The 20,223-nt window shown below is 43.9% G+C and overlaps 1 protein-coding gene across 6 annotated transcripts; it reads right to left on the reverse strand.

Annotated features, from left to right (window-relative positions):
* Positions 1-18: 18 nt before the first annotated feature.
* Positions 19-19,300, reverse strand: LOC118517596. Of its 6 annotated transcripts, none has more exons than XM_036063880.1 (7): positions 18,220-19,299; positions 11,279-13,068; positions 10,822-11,163; positions 4,730-4,918; positions 2,831-3,468; positions 1,951-2,182; positions 19-1,871 (listed from the first exon to the last, which is right to left on the reverse strand). In XM_036063880.1, the coding sequence occupies exons 2-7, from the start codon at positions 12,994-12,996 to the stop codon at positions 1,811-1,813; spliced, it is 3,180 nt and encodes a 1,059-aa protein (XP_035919773.1). In that variant the 5' UTR covers positions 12,997-13,068; positions 18,220-19,299; the 3' UTR covers positions 19-1,810. The 6 variants fall into 6 exon arrangements, with proteins under 6 accessions (XP_035919773.1, XP_035919774.1, XP_035919775.1 ...); XM_036063881.1 differs by having other exon boundaries at positions 18,205-19,299; XM_036063882.1 differs by having other exon boundaries at positions 19,148-19,297.
* Positions 19,301-20,223: the final 923 nt, after the last annotated feature.

Raw genomic sequence — 20,223 nt, forward strand, 5'->3', positions numbered from 1 at the left:
TTTGTACAATGCAGTAAATAGTGTTGCATCTGTTCTTTATTTGTTATCATGTTTGCAGTTTGTATTGTTACAGTTGTTACGTTTAGTTACCGGCTGCTCCATCCATACTGGGGGTTCTTGCAGTTGGAGGCTGCGGCTAATGGCTGCGCTGAGCTACACGTAAATATATAATACCATCTTCTTATTGAATGTCGTACTTTTGTTACCGCATTTCACACAGGTTTTGCCACCGTTGTGGTCACATAAACATTAGTAAACACCTCTGCTAGCATGTATGTGCTGTGTAGCGCACGGTATATATCTATAGATGTATAGCAATTGCCGGTATGGGACTCTAATGCAAGATAACCACATTCAACAATCATATGCACATACACACAATTATCGTCACACAATCCGAGCCCCAAGTGCCGGTTTTGTTAGGTGTTGTGTTTAAAACCAGTTCAGTTGTGTTGCTTAACTTATCTGGACAACAATCGAATTATATGGCTGACTTCTGTCTTAAATGCTGTTCCACTGCTACACTACCCCTCGAACATCGGACGACCGCAAGGACCGGTTCGGGAGTTTACGTTCAATTCATCCAACATCATATTTAAACGTGTATATTGTTCTGTAATATTTCCAACAAAAGCATGTATAGTTTCGTACTGCATGGGCAACTATTTAGAATATTGGTGATATTACCTCCATGCCACCGTTTGCTCTTGCTACACTACTTGCTTACTCCGGAACAATGTGACTAGAGAGAGAGAGAGAGAGGATAGTGATCGCCCTTTCTATTCGCTTCAGGCATATATTGCACACAATATTTAAAATGGGATTTAGTAGCAAAAATCATCCCTCAAAAAGAATTAAGTAGCGAATCAATTAGAAAGTTTTTTTTAAATTAGTATTATCAAGTTGTTTGTACGAAATATTCCAAATGAACGCCATGGAGTCGCATCGAAAGTCTCTCTCTCATAAAAAACGGTACAATCACTGTATCGGCTTGCTTTTGTAAATATTTACGAATATTTTGTGTTTTTCTATGCGCTACTTTCGTGCACCCTTCCAAATGATCACCACACCTGATCGAAACCTCTTCACTAACTTGCCCAAGTCTCTCGCCGTACACATAACACGCACATACAAATGGGGTTAACAACAACAATGCTTGAGCTTGGTGGAGACTGTATCCTACGGTGGTGGTTCAGGGTTGGGACTACAAACACCGATATCAAAAATAGGACACGTTCTATTGTTCTAGTCGAGAGCACAGCACAGCTGCCTAGCGTCTGGAGAAGAAAAGGGCGAACAACATCCCGGCGAACGGTTTCGGTAGATCGGGAGTATCCGTTGTCTGCATCTGGATAGTTGTTTGTAATACAATCACACAAAACATGTAATAACACTCCTTCGTCTGGGACACAAACAGTCTAATGGCCAATAATACTTTGCTTCCTTTCGTCTGGAGCACAGTGCATTCTAATGGCCAATTCTTCAATTCTTGCCAGCATTGTTACGTAAATCGGTGTAATAATATCTGATCCTGCTGCATCCGCTCCATTTATCTCCATTATTTGCTGCAAAGTCTTTCCGGAGCATATTTTTATAAATTTTCCTTCGGCCACTATTTCCATCGACCGTTCGAGCCTTCCTTCCTTCATTCCGCAAACAATCAATCATTCGGTTCTCCCTGTATCACAAACGGTACCGGTCCCTCTTCGTCGTCCTGTTCGCTAATTTTCATCAGTTTGAAGCTTTTACCTCTTCCTTCCACTTTAGCGACCATTGAAGCGACTTTGCGTACTCAACTCGTTCTCGCTTCTTATGAGTTCCATGCCATGACGACCTTCTTGAACGGTACGAAGATCCCGTGCAGTGGTTCACTGTATTTGGGGGGGGAGGGGTGGGCGAAACAAAATTTAAATTGGTTTGGTGGATCGACTCGCTGAACCGTGTACGTACCACTCGAAAAATCGTTTCCCATCGATGGTACCATCGCAATCGCCCAAATTGTTCGGCAACTGCAGCCCGACGTAAGTATCCTCCGAGTCCGTGCCGGCCACCGGTCCGATGTACCGTACCCGGCCGACTATGACGCGTCCGGTCGGCGAGATGACCTTCGCCAGATGGCCCGGCTTGAGACATTTGGGTGTTTTTGGCAAAAATGGTAGCGCCTGCTTGGAGGGAATGTAGTCTGGAAAGAGGAATTTTACGATAAAGGGTGAGCAACTGGGGAAAATATTGTATAATAAAGATGATAAATGATGCTGCTGGGTGTTACGTGTGTTGCATGATTGCGTGTGGCAGACGCACTGTTATCGGGCGAGAAAAGTGAGCCGTTTTATTGACACGTGATCAGTATTGGGCATTTGCTATTTTACGCTGTGCTTTGAAATTGTCTTCAGTTTTCTGGTTTTGATCAAAAAATACCTCTCAAATCTTAACAACTTTAAATACCATTTAAATAATTTAAAAATATATTATTAAAAAATATTGACAATACGGCATCGGACCGTCATAATTAATAAATAAATAAAAATTATTAAAAAATATTTAAAAATCCTTTTTGACCCCTGAAGCTATGCAATTTTTTTTCGCATGCCACCCGATGATCACTTGGTTATTTTTGGGGTCATCTCCAATGGAATATTTGACATGTTTAATAGTTCCAAAGCTCTCTTCTTACATCCGTAAATTGCTTAAAAATCTGAATTAAATTATTGCATACATTCAGGGGCTGTGAACGTAAAACATGTTTCTGTGAACGTGATAAAGTATTTCACAACATTGCTTTCGCAAGCTTCTTCCGTGAACAGAGCTTCTACAATCCTTATCCACTTACCCCTCTGGATGTCATTTTCCGAGCACCGCCGATGTTTTGCGGTCGGATGATGCAGCGCAGGATGTGCGTGGCCCGCATGCCCGTGAAAGGTTACGTGCGGCAACAGGCCAGCCGTGGCCGGTGGCGGTACACCGACGTCAAGCTGTCCGAGCGAGTCTTCCATCGCCAGCATATTGCCACCCTCGAGCGATCGGCGCAGAAATTCTTCCGCCTCCTCCAGCAGGCTGTCCGTCGACCCGCCCGAATCACCGTGGATCCGGTACAGCGATGGGCCACCGTACCGCCGGGGGCAGTTGCAGTCGTGCCGCAGGTCGGGCAGTGAACCACGGATTTTGTGTACCGGCTGCTCCTGAAACGTGACGCGCGGCGTGTAGTGCATGCTTTCCGACGGTCGCAGGGCCGTGTTATGGTGCGTCTGCCGGCAGATGGCACAGCGCATCGAGGGCACGCTGCGGGACCGGTGGTGCTTGCTGAGCGTGGAGTAGCGCGAGCCGGCCGAGTAGCTTTTGGACGAGTCGAACGAATCGCCCCGATTCGTCCACAGGGCGTCCGTTTGGGTGGTTTGCGTGGCAATGCTGCTTTCGTTCACCGTCCACTGCGATACGCCGGGCGATGTCATGCTGAAGCTGGGCGGGATGCTGCGGACCGTGTGCGGATGGGAAACACGGGGAAAACTCATATTACTAATTAGCTTGGATCGCGCGCAAGACTTCGCGCGTGGGTTTCTTCTCGCGAGACAATCATAAATCATGCTCGGGGAAAAAAAAAACACCGACGCTCCAGGGTGGTTGGATTTTCGTCCCGTACATTCGTCCCGATGCAAAGTTGTTTGTTCTTGCGGCTTCGTTAGACGGTAAACGACACGTTTCGAATAGCAAACAAGTTTAACGCTGGCACAAAGTTCGCATTCGCAGGCGGCGAGATGAAAGCGTCTGCCGATCGGTGCAAGGTTCGTGCGACGAGTGTAGAAAACATAATTGCCGGTACAAATTTAAATCTGGTTTCAACTTCAAATGACCTTTTGTCGAGTAGGGGAAGCTATTTTTGTTATAGAATACGTGATCCCGTTTCGCTAACTTATTTGAATTTATTTGCCAGCTTGAAAAACTTATTTTAATTTAAAAAAGAATAAACATTCAAAAGTGAACTGAATTCCAGTATCATTCCGCCTCGTCTGAAAAAAACGCCTGAAAGTATGCAATTTAAAGATTCCCGATCTCCAGAGAACAGCAACTGATGAAGGCAGCTGTCATAACTGTCTCTTCAAATCTCATAAACCATCAAACACGATGTGAAGAACAGTGCATTGCATACTTTCAGGCGCTGTGACCTTAAGACATCGCCAGTAAATGGGCATAGACAGGAGGAATGTTCGCATACATTTAACAAAAAAGTTGTTAATAAACGTGCAAGCGAAGAAAAACAGTTCGGTCGATGAAAAGTGTAGGCATCAGCAGCACGCGGGAAGTCAAATGATAAATGGATTCATAAATAAAATCCAGATTTATTGACTGCGTGATGGTTCATTGTAAAAAACAAAAACCCCCTTACCCGTACCGAAACAAAGTCAAGAACGAGATGAGGTCAAAACAACAAGAAACAAAACCACGTCGAACCCGCAAAAAACAACAGTAACTGGCGTCTCCATTTCCTCGTCGTGTCTAGTCAATTTTTATGGTTCGAAGGCAAGCGTCTAGCCGTCAGCACGGGCGGCAGGTCATGTGCAGACGAGTTTGTTATTGTCGTCGTCTTCAGTATCCGTTTGACCAATCGGCCTCGGTAACCGAAGCGATTAGCAAACAAGCCTGGAAGACGGACCACGACGGTACACGCGGAATCTTTACACCAAGGTCCCAATTATTTGCTCCCTGTTGTTGTTGCCCGCCGTGGCTTGCATACCCTTTGGTGACTTCCGGTGTTCTTAGCAGGTTTCCTTTGCAGTAGTTGGGCGACCGGTTCGGGTCACCGTTCTCGTCCTGCTGGTGCTGGCAGAGGTGATCGGCCGATCGGGACAGCTCTGGCACCATGCTGGTAAAGTTAATATCGCTCAGCAGCACCCGGCGGGCTTCCTGCGTTTTATCCGACGGTCTAGTGGGATGGAGCGGCAGTGTGGCAGTGTTGGGGTGTTTTCCAGAGCATTAGGCGAGCAGCAAGGAAATGAACAGAGATCAAAAGATACACCACGATTACGGCGTCTTCTTCTCCAGAGATAGACAACAAAGTACTAGAGAGCTTCATCTTGCAGGGGTTTCTTAGGGAATGTTTTCCGTGAGAGTCTTTGTAAACTGTACTTTAATAACGTTTACATCATTTAGACTTGTTGAAGGATCTATTTTTAAATCATGGAATTTACTGATTTTTTTTAATTTGAGAATATTGGAAAACTTTTATGAACTATGGATTATTCAAATATCTGTTCATTATATTTGCTGATTTATTTCAAACGAGTGCAATCTATTGAAAAATATTGTTTTCTTGCTAAATTTGTACTCTTTTGTTTTTCCAGATAATAAAATTTGAGAAAGAATCCTTTAAAAATACTATTGCATACATTTAGGCGCTAGAAACTAAATATATTGAAAAAATGTGTTTCCAGTATTATGATTTCATTTTTTACCTTTCAATATTATTTATCGTTATGGAAAGCAGTAAAATATATGAATAAAATAGTAAAACTGTGTTAAAAATATTGAGAAAACTTTTTAAAACCCCTGCAAGGCGAAGGTTTCGGTCCAGTAGAACTAGGATACTGGACCTAGAAGAAGATGCACATGATGTGTTCCTTATGTACGTGTGAGTGTGTCTCTGTGTGCGTTGGTTGTACGTGTGGTTCAGACTGATTATGTGGCTTTTGTTTGTCAGCCCGTCAGCGTGTTTGCATGGCCATATAGTTTCGCCCGGTCCCATACCCACCATTCCTCCTTGCCACAATTTCCCTACAAAAGCTCTCCTTGTGTGTGTGTGTGTTTGTGTGTCAATGGCGACACTTTAATTGGCAGGAAACTACTAACCGACGAGAAAAGAAACAAAAACCCCGCCAGAGACGAGAGGCAAGCAAACCCTACCCCGTACTCCACCCCGCTTCCATTCTACCACGATCCGTGATAAAGACATTATTCTGTGGGGTAATACAATTTCCCATCCCTTTCTGCCTTCCGTCCTCTTGTTGTTCAGTTTTGTGCAGTGTCTTTGAGGGTTTTCAAAAACGGAGGATAGCCCGCAAAACAATTAAGATTTTAATGCCTAATGCAAGATAGTGTGTGGGGGAGAAGCAAGACCCCTCGCCTACCGACCACCGTTCCGGAAGAGCAGACGGATATTTTCGACATCCGGCCGGGCTGGGATGGTGTTGTGCAAAATGTGTTAAAGTCACGCCAAGTTGTTGGAGCCGTCAGTGCAAAAAATAAAAAAAAACACAGTGGCTGTGGGAAACGCGCGAACGGTTACTGAAAGCAGCCAACGCAGCATGAACGTCGACAAAAGAGCAACATTCTTACATGGTCGATGCATGGAAGCGCCACTAGTATGGCAAGTACGGGAATGACAATTGAAAAGTGCTGATGTTGGTGATAATCCCCCGTAAGACTAGAACACGGTGAAAGTGTTGCTATGGGGCGTCTTCTTTCCACCGTTTTTGGTGGTGTGATGGTTAGCTGAAGGTGGAGCGGTGCATAACATGCCATATAAAGGGTATAGGACTTGTAGGCCACTTTTGTGTGTTAGACTCTAGGTACGTATCGAGGTTGGGAATATGTTTCTGCGTATTAGAAATTTTATGATTATTTATCAGCTTTATAGGACTTTAGTTAACCAATACTATAATACTTATAGTAGTGAAACTTGCTTTTAAAATGATCTCACTTTGACTCAAATTATTCACTGTCGCTGTAGAAGTTGTCAAGTAAACTAACAAAATGTTGATAGAATACAGGACCCACAGCTACTTTCATGAAGTTTGATTATTTCTTTCGCCACCATCAAAAAGTCAGCTTCACCGTAACCCCGCAGAGTAAACGCATTAAATCAACCGCTTTCGTATTCGTATCGCGTCACACACCGCCTCCAGGACAAACAGCGCCAACCGAACAACTATTTTCTCGCTAAGGCAGCAGCGCTAAGGACTTCAGTGGTTGCAGAATTGGGCGCCACCGAGTACGACCACACACGGAGCGTTTTGTGTGTGGTTTGTGGCGACGTAATAAATAAAATTTGGCTCACATTTTCACCCCCACCGGCACACATACACACACAGGCGGGACACATTCCCGTCTGTCCACAGTGTCGTGTACAGTGAGCTTACTACTCCATCAACAAAACAGCATCCTTCTTTTTAAAGTATCTCATCACGACAAAGTCATTCGAGTTCGCCGTATAAGAGTTCACCTCAACCCCATGGCCACCGCGTGACCTTGTGGTCGCCCGGAAGGTTGAGCTGGGTTGTGTGGGATTTGCTCGTCATTTTGACGGTGGTTTTAATCAACTATTTCTTCGTACGGAGCCAAGTGAACCGAACTTTTCCCATGAATCAAAACGTGCTGCAGGATTAGGGGAAAAACGATCGTCCAAAACAAGTAGATCTGTTTTTTCTTTCCTTACCACTATTTAAGCATTTGCTTGTTTTCGCACCGGAACCCTTTTGCGAAAAGTGAATTTTATTTCAATCATTTTTCATTTTGATGGTTTTGGATTTCTTGCCTCTTTTCCGTGTCCGAAGAAGGTCCATAAGATTGAAAGATTGCAGAAGGTATAAGCTAGGAATGAACACAAAAAGATTTCGGCCCACGTATGGCTAATACCAATCACTCGTGTTTCTTTTTTTTTTTGCTATCTGAGCTCCAGTACTTGGTCTCGGTGTTAGCAAGGGATAGTAAAGGTCGGGTGTTTGAAGTGTAGCACACTCACCAACTTAAGGATGAAGTGGAATTTCATACAATATTATAACCAGGAAAATGTTTCCACCGTATACCTCCGACTTTCCTGGGGATTCATATTAATATTGAAAGATTTTCCTATCTATCCGAATTCTTGTGAACGTTGCCTGAGCAACAGGTGGTAAAAGCTGACCGGTTCAAGAACCTTGATCCTCTGTCAAGTTTATTATGTCGTGTGGAAGGAAAGGGTTGCTACATATATAACGTCGAAAGAACAATCGTGCTGTATTTAACTATACAGAGTTTGCTGTATTAAATAGAAGATGCAATTAAATGCATTAAATATGAGTACGATGCATTAAATAGAGAATACAGCAAACTTACAGCATTCTTACACAAACAATGCAAATTCAGCAACATAATTACTATGTTTAATGTTTTAATGTGACATTTTAAGGATTTTAAAATGTATGAGCATCAAAATGTGCCATGCTTCTCTTTCTGCGTCATCGAGAGGAAGTGCTACAGATATAAGCGCCTGCATTTATGCAATAGCTCTATCATTTCATCCAAACAATCATCCTTAATGTAGGCAAGGGTAGTGGGTCCCGCATGAAGATTGGGCTAGGTTAGTGCCAGTCGTCATCGACTTAAACTCCTTGGCCCATAACAATACTAATACTAATAATAGTGATTGCATACTTTCAGGCGGTGTAGCAATGAGCTAACAAGAGAAGCAATTTTCTGTCACTAATCCTCTTAGCGCATTGTGAATGGGAGATCAATACAAGTCCTCGATGCTTTTCTCAGCTTTCTAATAGAATGATGAGAAAATATTCTTGCATAAATAGTCATATTTAAACTGCCATAACCTTTTTTCACACTTTAAATCAGCCCTAGATGGCAGCTTTGTATAATAAGACATATTGACTACTTTTGCACACGGATCACCGTACCGCTACACAAATCTTCTACCATAAAATTTCATCATCATTCAAATTTGTTACATGATTGCAAATAGATTAGCTTCCACGAAATGTTCCGCGCACTCGGATGGATCAGTACCGCTCTCACAACCGTGCAGAGCAAATGTAACCGTTCCGACGAATGATATCAATTTTCATGAGCATGAGCAAGCTTCACACTCTAAGATGATGTTATTCGTAAATTGCTTAGTGCGTGTTAAGCAACGCGGTAACCAAAAAAAGGAAAGCATCAGATGCCTTCTCGAGCTGGGCCGGGTAGAAAAACCTCCTCCGAACCGAGCGCCTCACGGTGGGGGAATGCTATCCGAAATAAAAACATCCTTCGAATGGCATCCACTGGACGGAAATGCTACTGATAGCCGGATTGAGCTGATGTTTGACATCATTTAAATATATTATCCTTTCTTTACCCTTGTCGCTCGCTGCCCTTTTCGCTCGCAGTGTGCTTTTCAGCCAAACTTTTTGCCGATGGTATGAAACGACCCAGTATTATCTGCTAGTGTTTTGCAAAACGGGTAGCAGGGGTGTGCTGATAGACGTAACTTCTATCGAGCTATCGATTTTATCCGGCAGTGCCGTGGGCAGATAAATAGATATCAATTTCCTGTCATTAGACAAGTTTGCGTTTTCGTCACTCGTTTTTCGCCGTTGTTGCTGCCGTAAGTGACAAACAAACTGGATCAGCGAGTGCAAACAAATGGAGGGAAATGTGACAAAAAATTGTCTCGCATTTCTTGTATTGGAAATCCTTATCGAAGGATAGATTGCCTGCGCCTTCGATTGAAGATGAGATTGAGCTATATTAGCGCAACTGAAACGTTCTTGTGGGGCAACGCACCAAGCAATATTTAATGCGATCTTTCCCGAAGTGGGTTGATCTTAACAACGAAACCATTTGTCGTACTGAGAAACCTATTCTAACACCTAAAATCTATTTTTTGCAGTAAATAATTTAACGATAAGTATTTGCGAAGAAGACAATGCTAGGCTTGATTTTTGATTGGATTCCCTCTCTCTTCTTTGCGTAACGACCTCTTAGCTCAGGTCCGCCATTTCTGGCTTGCTAGACTTCATGACACCATTTAGTTGGAAAGTCAGTCTTTACTAGGGTCTAGTCGCTTCTACCACCGGACTGCCCCCGGTTTTTTATTAGATGAAAATTCTCAAAAGTATAAAAATGCTAATACTTTTATTTAAAAAAAACTTCTTAAATCAAGCAACTAAAGGTAACGTAGTTTTTTATTCATCTATTTATTTAAAAATAGTCAAAGGACAAATCAGACTAAAAAATTACCCCAAAAACCGTTAAATGCACCACCCAATGCAAAAATTGCATACTTTCAGGCGTTCTTGCTAATCGACATAAGGAATATTTTGACTTTAAGTTGTTCTGCTACTAGATACAAAAATCTATTAAATAAAATCCTTCTACACTTAAAAAAATGACATCAGTTTCACAAAACGCCTTCATCAGATTGCTAACCCAGATGAGACGTCTTCCTTTCGAATCGATCGATTGCGAACATCATTCCCGACGCAACGTCTGCACGTGGCAGCTTACGTAAGTCGGTGGGTTTTCCCGATGCACACCCGGTGAGCTAAATGTCGACAGAAGAAGAAGAAAAAAAAACCAGACGAGAGAAAATCCGACCAGCCCTCCTAATAAGTAGCAACATCCAGCCTGCCACACGACCATAGGCAAGCAAAAATGTGTTCCAACCCGCTGCCACCTGTCACGCTGGGCGATGGATCGATTCGACACGGACGAAATAATACGTATCGATAAGTCAAAATCAACGTAGATGGTGGGAAGGCCTTAAATGCCAAAACGAACGAACGAACGAACGTTATTTTCTTTGGGCCGGAGCGTAAAGAGTGATCCCGCGCGGATTACAAGCATAATGGAATTTCTGCTCTACTTCGGCGGGCTCATTTACACGGCATTTAATTTGAGCGCCGTGTGAAGTATGCAATACGCCGAGGCAGTATAATGAGAAGTGTATTTAAATGTAATAGTTTCAGTAAATGATAGTGTCTGTGTCGTGAGATGTGTGTTACTGGAACCAAAGGTGTACCGTTAGAGCTCAGTAAGAACTCTAAATCTAATAAACACCGTCGCCGTTCATTAGCTTACCTGAGCGGGAATTTACCTTTTCCACCGGGTGGAGGTGGAACGAACTTCGACGGAAGAGTGTACAGCCCCGGCACGTACTCGGAACCGGTCAGATGAGTTTCGGAGCGCCACTGTTGGGCCAGGGCCGATATATCGGTTTGTGCTGCCCGGGAGCGCTTAACCTCGTCGCCGGTCGCTCCCCGGACGCCACTCTCAGCCGCTATCACGGTACGCAGCGTTTTGCCCGGCGGCAGATACTGGTGCGGTGAGTAGGTGCGTGGCGAACGGGAGAACTTCACGGCTAGCGGGCTACGATTGGCACCGCCGGTCGGCTGCATCCGACTGCCCGGATGAATGATAGGACTTTGGAAAGAAGCAGAGGAGAAAAGTACATATAGAACACGCAGACGATAGAAACCTAATTTGGGCAGAGGATTAATCCCTCAGCTGCGTCCCGGTGGGAGCGGCTCAAACCTACCGATAGGCGGGAGGATTTGGGCAAGTGTTGCGACGGCCCATCTCCAAAATGTTCTCCTCCGTGATGCCACACTTGGAGATGTCCGTCTCGATCAGCACATTGTAGTTAGTCCAGCGGCGTCCCAGCGCACCTGCGGCCGCCAGAGGATTCGACCCGCCGACATCGAAACTATCGCCCTGCTTTCCATCCTCGTCCTGGTTGCTAGCGGCACGACTCAGACCGGGGATTATGGTGCTACCGGAAGCACCATAATCCAGGCTCGAGTCCTTCTCCAGGCTGGACGACTTTGTGCTAAAATCCATACTTTTCTTCATGTTGTCCATACTTAGCGAGTCTTGGCTTTCTAGGCTTTTGCCCTTCTCCAGCTCGTACCCTTCGACCACCTCACTGTCGCTGCGCTCGAGCGAGCCCATCTTCTCCTGATCGGACGCCAGGTTGGTGAAGCTGACCAGGACCGGCGTGCCCGACTGACCCGCCTCGTGCCAGGGTTCGTAATCCGATATCGACACTAGATCCTCCTGGGTGATGTCCTTCGCATTGTCATCGGAGGAAAAAATCAATTCGATATCGTCCACCTCCTCCTGGTTTTCCGATTCACTTTTCTTCATTCTTCGCCGAGGATCGCCGGAAGGATCGGACAGCGTGTAGCTGCCCGTTATGGGTCCTGTTCCATGCGGTTCCGCTTCCGGCTGCGTGGCCGAGGTAGGGTCTTCCGCGAATACCGAATTATCTCCCTCCGAGATGGACGCATTCGACTGACGGTCAGTGTCCACATGCAAGTTCTCGGACGAGACTTGCTTTATGCTGATCGCTTCCGAACTTTTGCTCACACTCAAATGTTCCTCATTCACGACACTGACACGCAAATTCTCCACACCTTCGGCCTTCAGCACTTGCTCACGTACCGTCACTTCATCATCTGCGCCACGCTCTTCCGGTTCGGCAATCGTCTTTTCGTCCTCTTCTGGCGTTTGATCAGCTGCCGGTTCGGGCGTCGTAGGAGATTCTTTTGGACATTCGGAACTCTCCGCCTCGGAACTGCTTCCGTCCATGTTGATGTTGGAGGAAACCTTTATCTTTACGTCTATTCGTGATGCCATGGCCGAATGGGTGCCTCCACCGGGGTGCGAAACTATCTGTATGTCAGGTACTACGGACACTTTCTGATGTGCCGTAGAACTACCATCCTTGGCCGTCGCTTTTTTCGGTCGCACTGGATCTTCAATCACTTTGGCCTCTTCCTCTACCGTTACTAGACTAGAGCAGCTCTCGTCCGGTGGTGGTGGTAGTGGCTGTGTTTTAACCTTCCGTTTCTTTAACTTTTTGGACTTTTTATCCTCAGTCGCAGCTGTCGAGACGTCTTCACATGTTTCACGGCTAACGTTGAGATTTGCCGGCTGCCTTAAAAGCCCTGATGTGGATGGGTTTTCTACACCGAAAGTAGAGTGTACTGGCTTACTTCGACTATCGGACAGTTCGGTCCCACGGAAACCGGCACTGTTTCGCCCTTGCTCAACCGTTTCCCGTACGTTTATCTGTTGCCGTAGCTGGTCAACTTCACGGCGCGACTCTTCGAGAGCGGTACGCAGCGAGACGACCGTTTCGTGCAGCGCCCGTACCGTGTCGAAGGGACGCACGTAGGACTGGAGCTCCGAGGAGCTGGAATCACTGTACGGGCAGTACGTAACCCGGCCATACTGTGGGCCGGTCCGCTCCATCTGGGCGCTCGGATGTCCGAAGGAAGGTAAATCGTTGCAATGATTTATTCATGACGACCGCACTGATGAATGCTGCGGAATAGGAAAAGCAAACGGATCATTAGTGGAAACAGCTAGCAACAGTCGTAAACGATCCGATTGCCCTTGAAGTGGCCGTTTCTTTAAGTAGTTGAAAGATCCCACTCCGGGGTCGGTCGGAGTTCTGTATTCATCTCTTTTATGGATAACCAAGCAGCAATCACTGGTCAAGGATTTTTTGTATGATGTATTTGATGCTCTGAGTAATAGCACCTGAAGGTATGCAATGTGGGGTTATTAGGGAAGGATTAGCTGAGAGATATATGAATCTTCTGAAGTGATATGAAGCAAGATATGAAAAGGACATGATGTTATCAACTGCACTATTTTTAAACTAAGTGAACAACTAGCTTCGTTGTATCGAATATAGAGCTTGCATACTTTTAGGGGGTTTTAAATGTTTATCATTATCTCGTTACCTATTATCTTTCTCGTTACCTATTTTGAACAATGTTTGATTTCTTTTTAAGGTTATATGGCTTCAAATATAATTTGACGCTATAATAAACGTTTGATTTCTAAAATAGGTTTAGCTGGACGAAATTATTAAAACAAGGTGTTGCATTAACAATAACATTTATCCTGAAAGCCTCCGGTTTTGTCCACTGTTTGCAAATTGCTAAGCAAATTAAATGGGTTTAAAAAAAAGTACACTTCATTCAACCCTCTAATACTGTTTGGTGCAAACCGGTTACATTGAAGAAGCACAACAATTGTAACTTTCCTACGGATTCTTGCCAGCAATGCCCATCCCGATCGAATCGTTTCGTCTGAACCCCGTCACCAGGGATACAATTCAGTGGGTCGATGATTGTGTGGTGCTTTCCCAGATGCTGTATCATTTTCGTTATCTATCTATGAATACCCCCGCTTTGTGCGTAACGGTCCGTCCGGGAGTGTTGACGGTTCCGTCCAATTAGCTTCGTTTTCGATGCAATTCGTACGTCGTTAGCGGGTAGCATTACAATTGACGAAACCGTTTCGCGCAGGAACAAAAAAAGGTCGGCAAAGCTTCATTTCAATAGTGGATCGAATTTCGGGTTCGATTGTTCGGGGTGTGGTAATGTGGCATGCAAGCACACAAACTGGTTCAGTTCAATTTCGTTCATTTAATTGAAGGCTAAGTCCCTGGTGGTCTCTAGCCTCACGGCCTCCTGGTTTACACTTTTAACCAATTTCTAAGGTCCATTCCCTCGGGATATTAGCGTTCGTAGGTAGAGCATATGGTTAGCCGACGGTCGAGAGAACAAAACTTTTAATCACCCATCTAATAACAACGTTTCCCTGTGGCTGAGTTTACCTTCAAAATGCAGAACCATGTTTTGTGCGTGGGGGGCGCTCCGATTTGAGGGTGGAAAACTTTCGAGGTTTTCCACACAGGCACATCCTTCGCAAAATAATTGCTCCAGCGGTTCAGGGCTACGGGGACCCGGCGCCCGGCAGAAAACCCATTAGGCACGGACAAGTACAGTCCTTAACCCAATAAAACTATCGTACTTGGGGCAAGGATTTTTCGCAATAAATGATTCATCCCTGTTAGGAGCTTTCGTTTACGCGTCACTAGCCACTTCTGCGGGCCGGATATGAACGCACTAGAGTTATAACCACCCGTTTGCAGATGGCATCCGTGCCGTATCTTCTTTCGGTGAGCTCTAACTATGCGTGCAGCCTGTCTATGTTTATGGTACGATTTGTTCGCGTGCTGGTGTTACGTTTTACTTTTTTGCGATGCAGCAGGAATAAAAAGATCAATAAAATAAAGGAAGTTTCGATTAATCGTATCGCGCTACGAAAATACAGCTTAAGGTTGTCCTTCAAGGACAAGGATGAAAAGAGAAGGAAGCTACATCAATTGATAGTAAAGCATTGTTCAATTATTTCTGGTATGAAAGAAAATCCTGTACGAAAAAGTCATCCAGAATTTCGGCGCCATCGGGTTGAATTTTAAAATACAAAAGCAAGCCTTTTTTGGGTCCTCCACAGCTTGCACCAAACTTTACGCCTTCAATGCACACAAGAACTTCTATTTTGGGCAATATTCCAACAGCTCGGTATCCACCCTGTGTGTGTGTGACTCGCTAGCAGAACAAACACCGACGGAACAAGATAGATATGAATAATCGAAAACATCTAACCCACATAAGAGTTGTTTGCGCCGTCAACAACTTTGGCGAGACGTGGTGGTACTTAATGCAAGTATAACAAAGTATTTCGTCTACCGCTTCGTGAAGAGTATCCCACAATTATAAGCACCAGTGGAGGAAAGCGCAATTATTTTACCTCTCAAATTAAATAAGGAGCCGCTTGAAGTATCCATCGGATTTGCTTATGATTTGTGTCTAATTAATTGCGCTTGCTTTTTGTTGAAGAAAATATTCTTTCAACCTGGATACAGGCAAAGCATAATTGCCTTTATGTTCAAATGAAACGCAAATGTCGCTTAACAAGCTCAAGGTAAGCAGCTCAAAAACCGCCCCATAATCATACCGACTTCCGATTTTCGACTTCCTTCAAACATAACTCAAACAACACCGGTACGACATCTTCTGTGTGCTGCGGAAACAAAAGATTCGGCTAAATGAATAAGTTATGCAGCTCCTTACTGTTCATGCTCGGCGCAGTGCAATGCGTTGAGTACCATCCGTACGGAACTATGCACATCGTTGCTGAATATTTAACAAGTTGCTCGAATGTTTCATGTGCAGCGATAAAGCTAAGCAGTTCTAGGAATGGTACAGCCGGTAGCACACTTGTCAAAGACTTGATGGTCTTTAATTTATTGCTATTCCTGTAGAGAAATAAGTGCTTTTTGATTCAAATTGGCATTTAATTGTGTTGTCGTTTTGCTTGAGATGTTTTGTTGTTGTCTAATTAGAGCTCTTGTTGGATTTTTATCACATACAAAGCTTTTCTAAATTCAATTAGTAAATTCAGTTACTGAAATTATGATACATAATTAAAAGTGAAGAAAACAATCTTTATAATTTCATACCTTTTTGAAACATTTCTCACACAGCTGAATATATTTATATCTAGAACGTTTTTTTGGTTAATTTTCTGGTTTAATTAGACTATGTGTTAACAGACTTCATTCGTCTATAATTAATTTTGAATGTAATTTGTCTTATCCAAATGAACTGAAGTATAATTTAAACAAAACATTATAAGGAGAAAGGATTCCTTTGTCAATATTACTCCCGATACTCATTCAGACTAAAATACGCCTGAATGTATGCAATCAGTTTAAGATTTCTTTAAAATTTTGCTTTAGAAGGACAAAATCTGACCGAATTTTTTTTTAGGATGACGATGACAGAGGATCTCTGTTAAATGACTGGATTTGTAAAATAAATAAAATTGCATAATTCCAGGCGTCTGAATTCGCTGCGATCAACCATTATAAGAAAATCACATCAATCTCGAAACGAGTCAGAATAATTTAGTTTAATTAGGGGTTGAATTCATCAGAAATGAGTAAATCAAACAAAAAAGAAGAGCTTATAAATACAAGAAAAGTTTTCCTGTAATCCTTTACAGTCCGATTTGCTCACTGTTATTTCCATTATATAGTGTTTAACCTTGACAGTAGGGTGAAGACATATTTTCAGACCATCTCCACACACGTGTCGTTCTACAAATGGAAAAGCTTCCTCTCTCGCTTGTAGCACGCTTATCTTCCGCTTCCTTTTTTGTCCGGCCACTCATGCATCCGATGCAATTCTTGGTACCGAAGATCAATAAGTGAACGATGCACATTTTATCGTTCAACGACGCAGCAAAGGTCAGCTGACTGTCAGCAGTAGTCAGGATAAAAACACACACACACACATTGTTGAGGTACAATTCCTAGCATGCTTCGTCCATTCGCGTCTTCAGTGAGTGTCTCCGATGCGTACGGCATCGCTTCGCAAAGTCACAAGGAGCGACTACAAAAATAGTAACAATAGGAAAGCCGAACGACAGCGAGCGAAACCGTAAAGGAATCGGCCTCCAGGCAAAGGATCAGTCCACTGGTGGATCCGGGCAGGCACGGTCGCTTTCCATCAAAGCTATAAATAACGGCCTCTCTGGGGCCGAATGCAACACACCGGATGTAGAACGTGACGGTCCGTGCTGCCGTTACGCTACGTTCGGGCATGGAATAAGCTTGTTCCGCCTGCTAAAAAGACCCTTCCGGTGGATTCGAAACGCATGGGAAAACCCCGCCCCGTCCACGAAACGGTGGTGGAACAATTCAATGAACAAGTATATTATCGTAGCTATTAGCATTATTAATCATTGCTGCTTGTCAATCCTATAATCTCTTCTGCCTTATCATGTCTGATTTGTGGTCAGATCGTGAACGGGGATGCATTTTCAATTTGTAATGAAAGTGAGAACATCGCAGAACTAAATTTAAACAGCTTTTTAAGTGGACACATTCCGTTTCAAACTTTAAATAGGAATGCTCTTCCAGCTGTGAGCATTAAATATGCAAACGGCTAAATAAGTATAGGTCTTAGAATAAATTTCAGATAAAAAACAATAGACTTCTTCTGTGGCTCTTCGACCTCAGGGGGTTCTAGCCATTATTGGCTTCCTTGTTTAGTCTGTCCGTAGCTGGATAGTCAGTCCTTCACCCTGGGAGAAGGTCCGGACAGGATTCGATACTCTACGATAATGGAGCTCTCCCAGATTTCTGTTTTAAGCAAATAGATATGTTTAGTGGGTCTATCGGTTTAATCGAGCGTCCTATTCACAAGTCAGCTCTGAGCTAAGATCTTTGATGTACCTAACCACCGTTAGAAACGCAAAACGACCTTGTGAATCAATTAATTCATTCACAGGCAGTAAATAAGCATCCCAAGACCACAAGCGCTGATGACAGATACACAACAGACAAAAATAACCAAAACGGATAGACAATCATCGCCTGTGTCCACTGTCATGTACTACATACTTTAAAACACAGTTCCACCAAAGGCTTCATTTGCATTCTCAAACCAACGCGTTAGAGCCTTTTTTTCCTCCCCTTCCACGGGTCAGTTGAGCTCAGTCCAGTAACTCGGTGACCGGTAGCCTGGAACGACCCAAAAAACCTGGACACAACAATCAATCATAATAATGGCTTTGACCTTACTGTTCCCCCACCGTTCGCTCACTTACATATTGCGTTGCATAAACCTGGTCCACGACCTTTCACTGCTGTACGAGCCCTGCGAGTCCTGCGATGCACTCTGACAGTTGTAGATGCATTTGTGGTGCACCGAACGTTGTGCACCCCCGGATGCAGGCAGAGATGCCTTGGGAATGCTATGTGAGTGCAGTGATGGATGAAGCCGTTCTCGTCAGCAGTCGTGCACAACAATTCGAACAATGTTCATTTGGCAGATGCGGTCCGTTTTGCGACGTGCTGAAGATGCAAGCGTACCAACTAATATTGGATGTGCTTCAAAGTGTAGAATCTTCCGCCGCCTTTGCGCCTGCGGTTGTAGTATGATTCGATGGACTTCAGCAAGCGAAGATTCAGCACCAAAAGCAGCTGGGGCGTGCTTGTGTGTCTTTGCCCGTTTCTTCTGAGTCATCGACAAACGAGCGGGTACGTCGCACTAAGCAGCTCGTACTTCCCTCGCACTAATTACAACTCGCTTTCAACGCCTGTAGCTCCAGTTGCTGGGAGCTTTAGTATATTCTCAGATCACACACCACCCCATCCAGCACCAACACAAACGTTAACCGAGTATGCTCAACCGAGCTCGCAGATTAACAGCTAATTGCATTAATTGTCCCGTAGGACGGGTGTTGGAATCGCGGAGAGCTGCAGCTCTAGAATCGTGGAAAATGCACCGTATTTTAACCTGGGTTTTGCAGCTCAAGCCACAACCGTAAAGAGCATCCGCCTCAGGAGCACCTGTTATTCGGAATGCACTTCACTCAGACTCTCGCACGCACACACACACACACATACGCGCGTATTCACATTCCCAAGGGCACAGCGCTTTTTGCAAAGAATGTTAACATTCCACCACAGTGCGAATCCCAGCTGTAGACTTCTTGAGTTCACTTAAGGACACAACTGCATTAATAACCTTACGCTTTGCAGAACGATAGGCAGGTTGCTGGCAGAGAGTGTTGCAAAAGCACTGATAAGCTTTTCACTAGCTGGAACAACCAACGAGCACCGCACCAGCACCACGGACGCTATGCAACCAGTATCTCACGCGGTCCGACTCATACTGGACTCTGATGTAACTCAGATGTTTGCAAGCACGTAGTAATGTTTTGATGCTTTCTCCTCATGGCAAAAGAGAGAATTACTCTGTGGGAGCGTTTTCGGTTTGTGGGAGCATTCTGCCAACGGATACATACTTCTATGCTCTCAGTTATGTACGATGAACCTAGCATTTCCTTGCAGGGGTTTCGTAGTATGGCGAATGCGTAAAGTGAGATTTAATGTTCCGGATGCTTTAAATGTGAGTAAATATGAAAACGATTTTAATTGCCCGATTTTTGTACTCTTTAGAATGCAATAAATTCTACATGGCTTAATAAACAATTTAATAAAGTCAAAATTGTAATTTTAGTTCAGATCTTAACATTCCTTTTAATACTTTATCAATCGTTACATGGCAGGACTGGGTATAACATCCTGTCCGCTGGACTGATTATCCTTCCACGGGTAAACTTATTCATGGAAGCTAGTAAAGGCTAACCAAGACCTCTCAAGGTTGTACAGCAATAGAAGAAGAAGATTTTCGTGATGATGCAAAAATAGAAAATTAATCAACTGATTTTCTGAGCGAACGATATTCCGATTTTCCTATTTCTTAAACTATTTTAAATTAAAAGAAACTAAGGCATTTCGTTGAATATAGGCCCTTTACACTTTGCATTTTTGCAAAAGTCGTTGCTCGTTCCATTATCCATCACTGCATAAGTTTACATAAAATAGTTACATTCGTAAATTGAATTAGTAAACCTACTTTTAAAACCCTGCACCTTCCTGCGAGTGCGCTGTTTTAACCGCCTGTTGGTTCCTATCAGAGTTTTCACTATCAAACGATAGATGGAATTGTTGAAAGTAATAACAAATTTAAAACTTTTGTAGAATGTTCAAAAAAGTGAAGAAACAATTCAATAATTCAGTGCAAGTGCTTGGTTTGTGGTTTT

The sequence above is a fragment of the Anopheles stephensi genome, chromosome 2 (assembly GCF_013141755.1).
Source record: "Anopheles stephensi strain Indian chromosome 2, UCI_ANSTEP_V1.0, whole genome shotgun sequence".
Classification (NCBI taxonomy): domain Eukaryota; kingdom Metazoa; phylum Arthropoda; class Insecta; order Diptera; family Culicidae; genus Anopheles; species Anopheles stephensi.

Coding starts and splice junctions, on each gene's coding strand:
- LOC118517596 (XM_036063880.1), bottom strand. CDS start 12,996: ATGGAGCGGACCGGCCCACAGTATGGCCGGGTTACGTACTGCCCGTAC. Junction 11,164..11,278: donor CCAAATCCTCCCGCCTATCG/GTAGGTTTGAGC, acceptor TTCTTTCCAAAG/TCCTATCATTCATCCGGGCA. Junction 1,872..1,950: donor GGGAAACGATTTTTCGAGTG/GTACGTACACGG, acceptor CCCCAAATACAG/TGAACCACTGCACGGGATCT.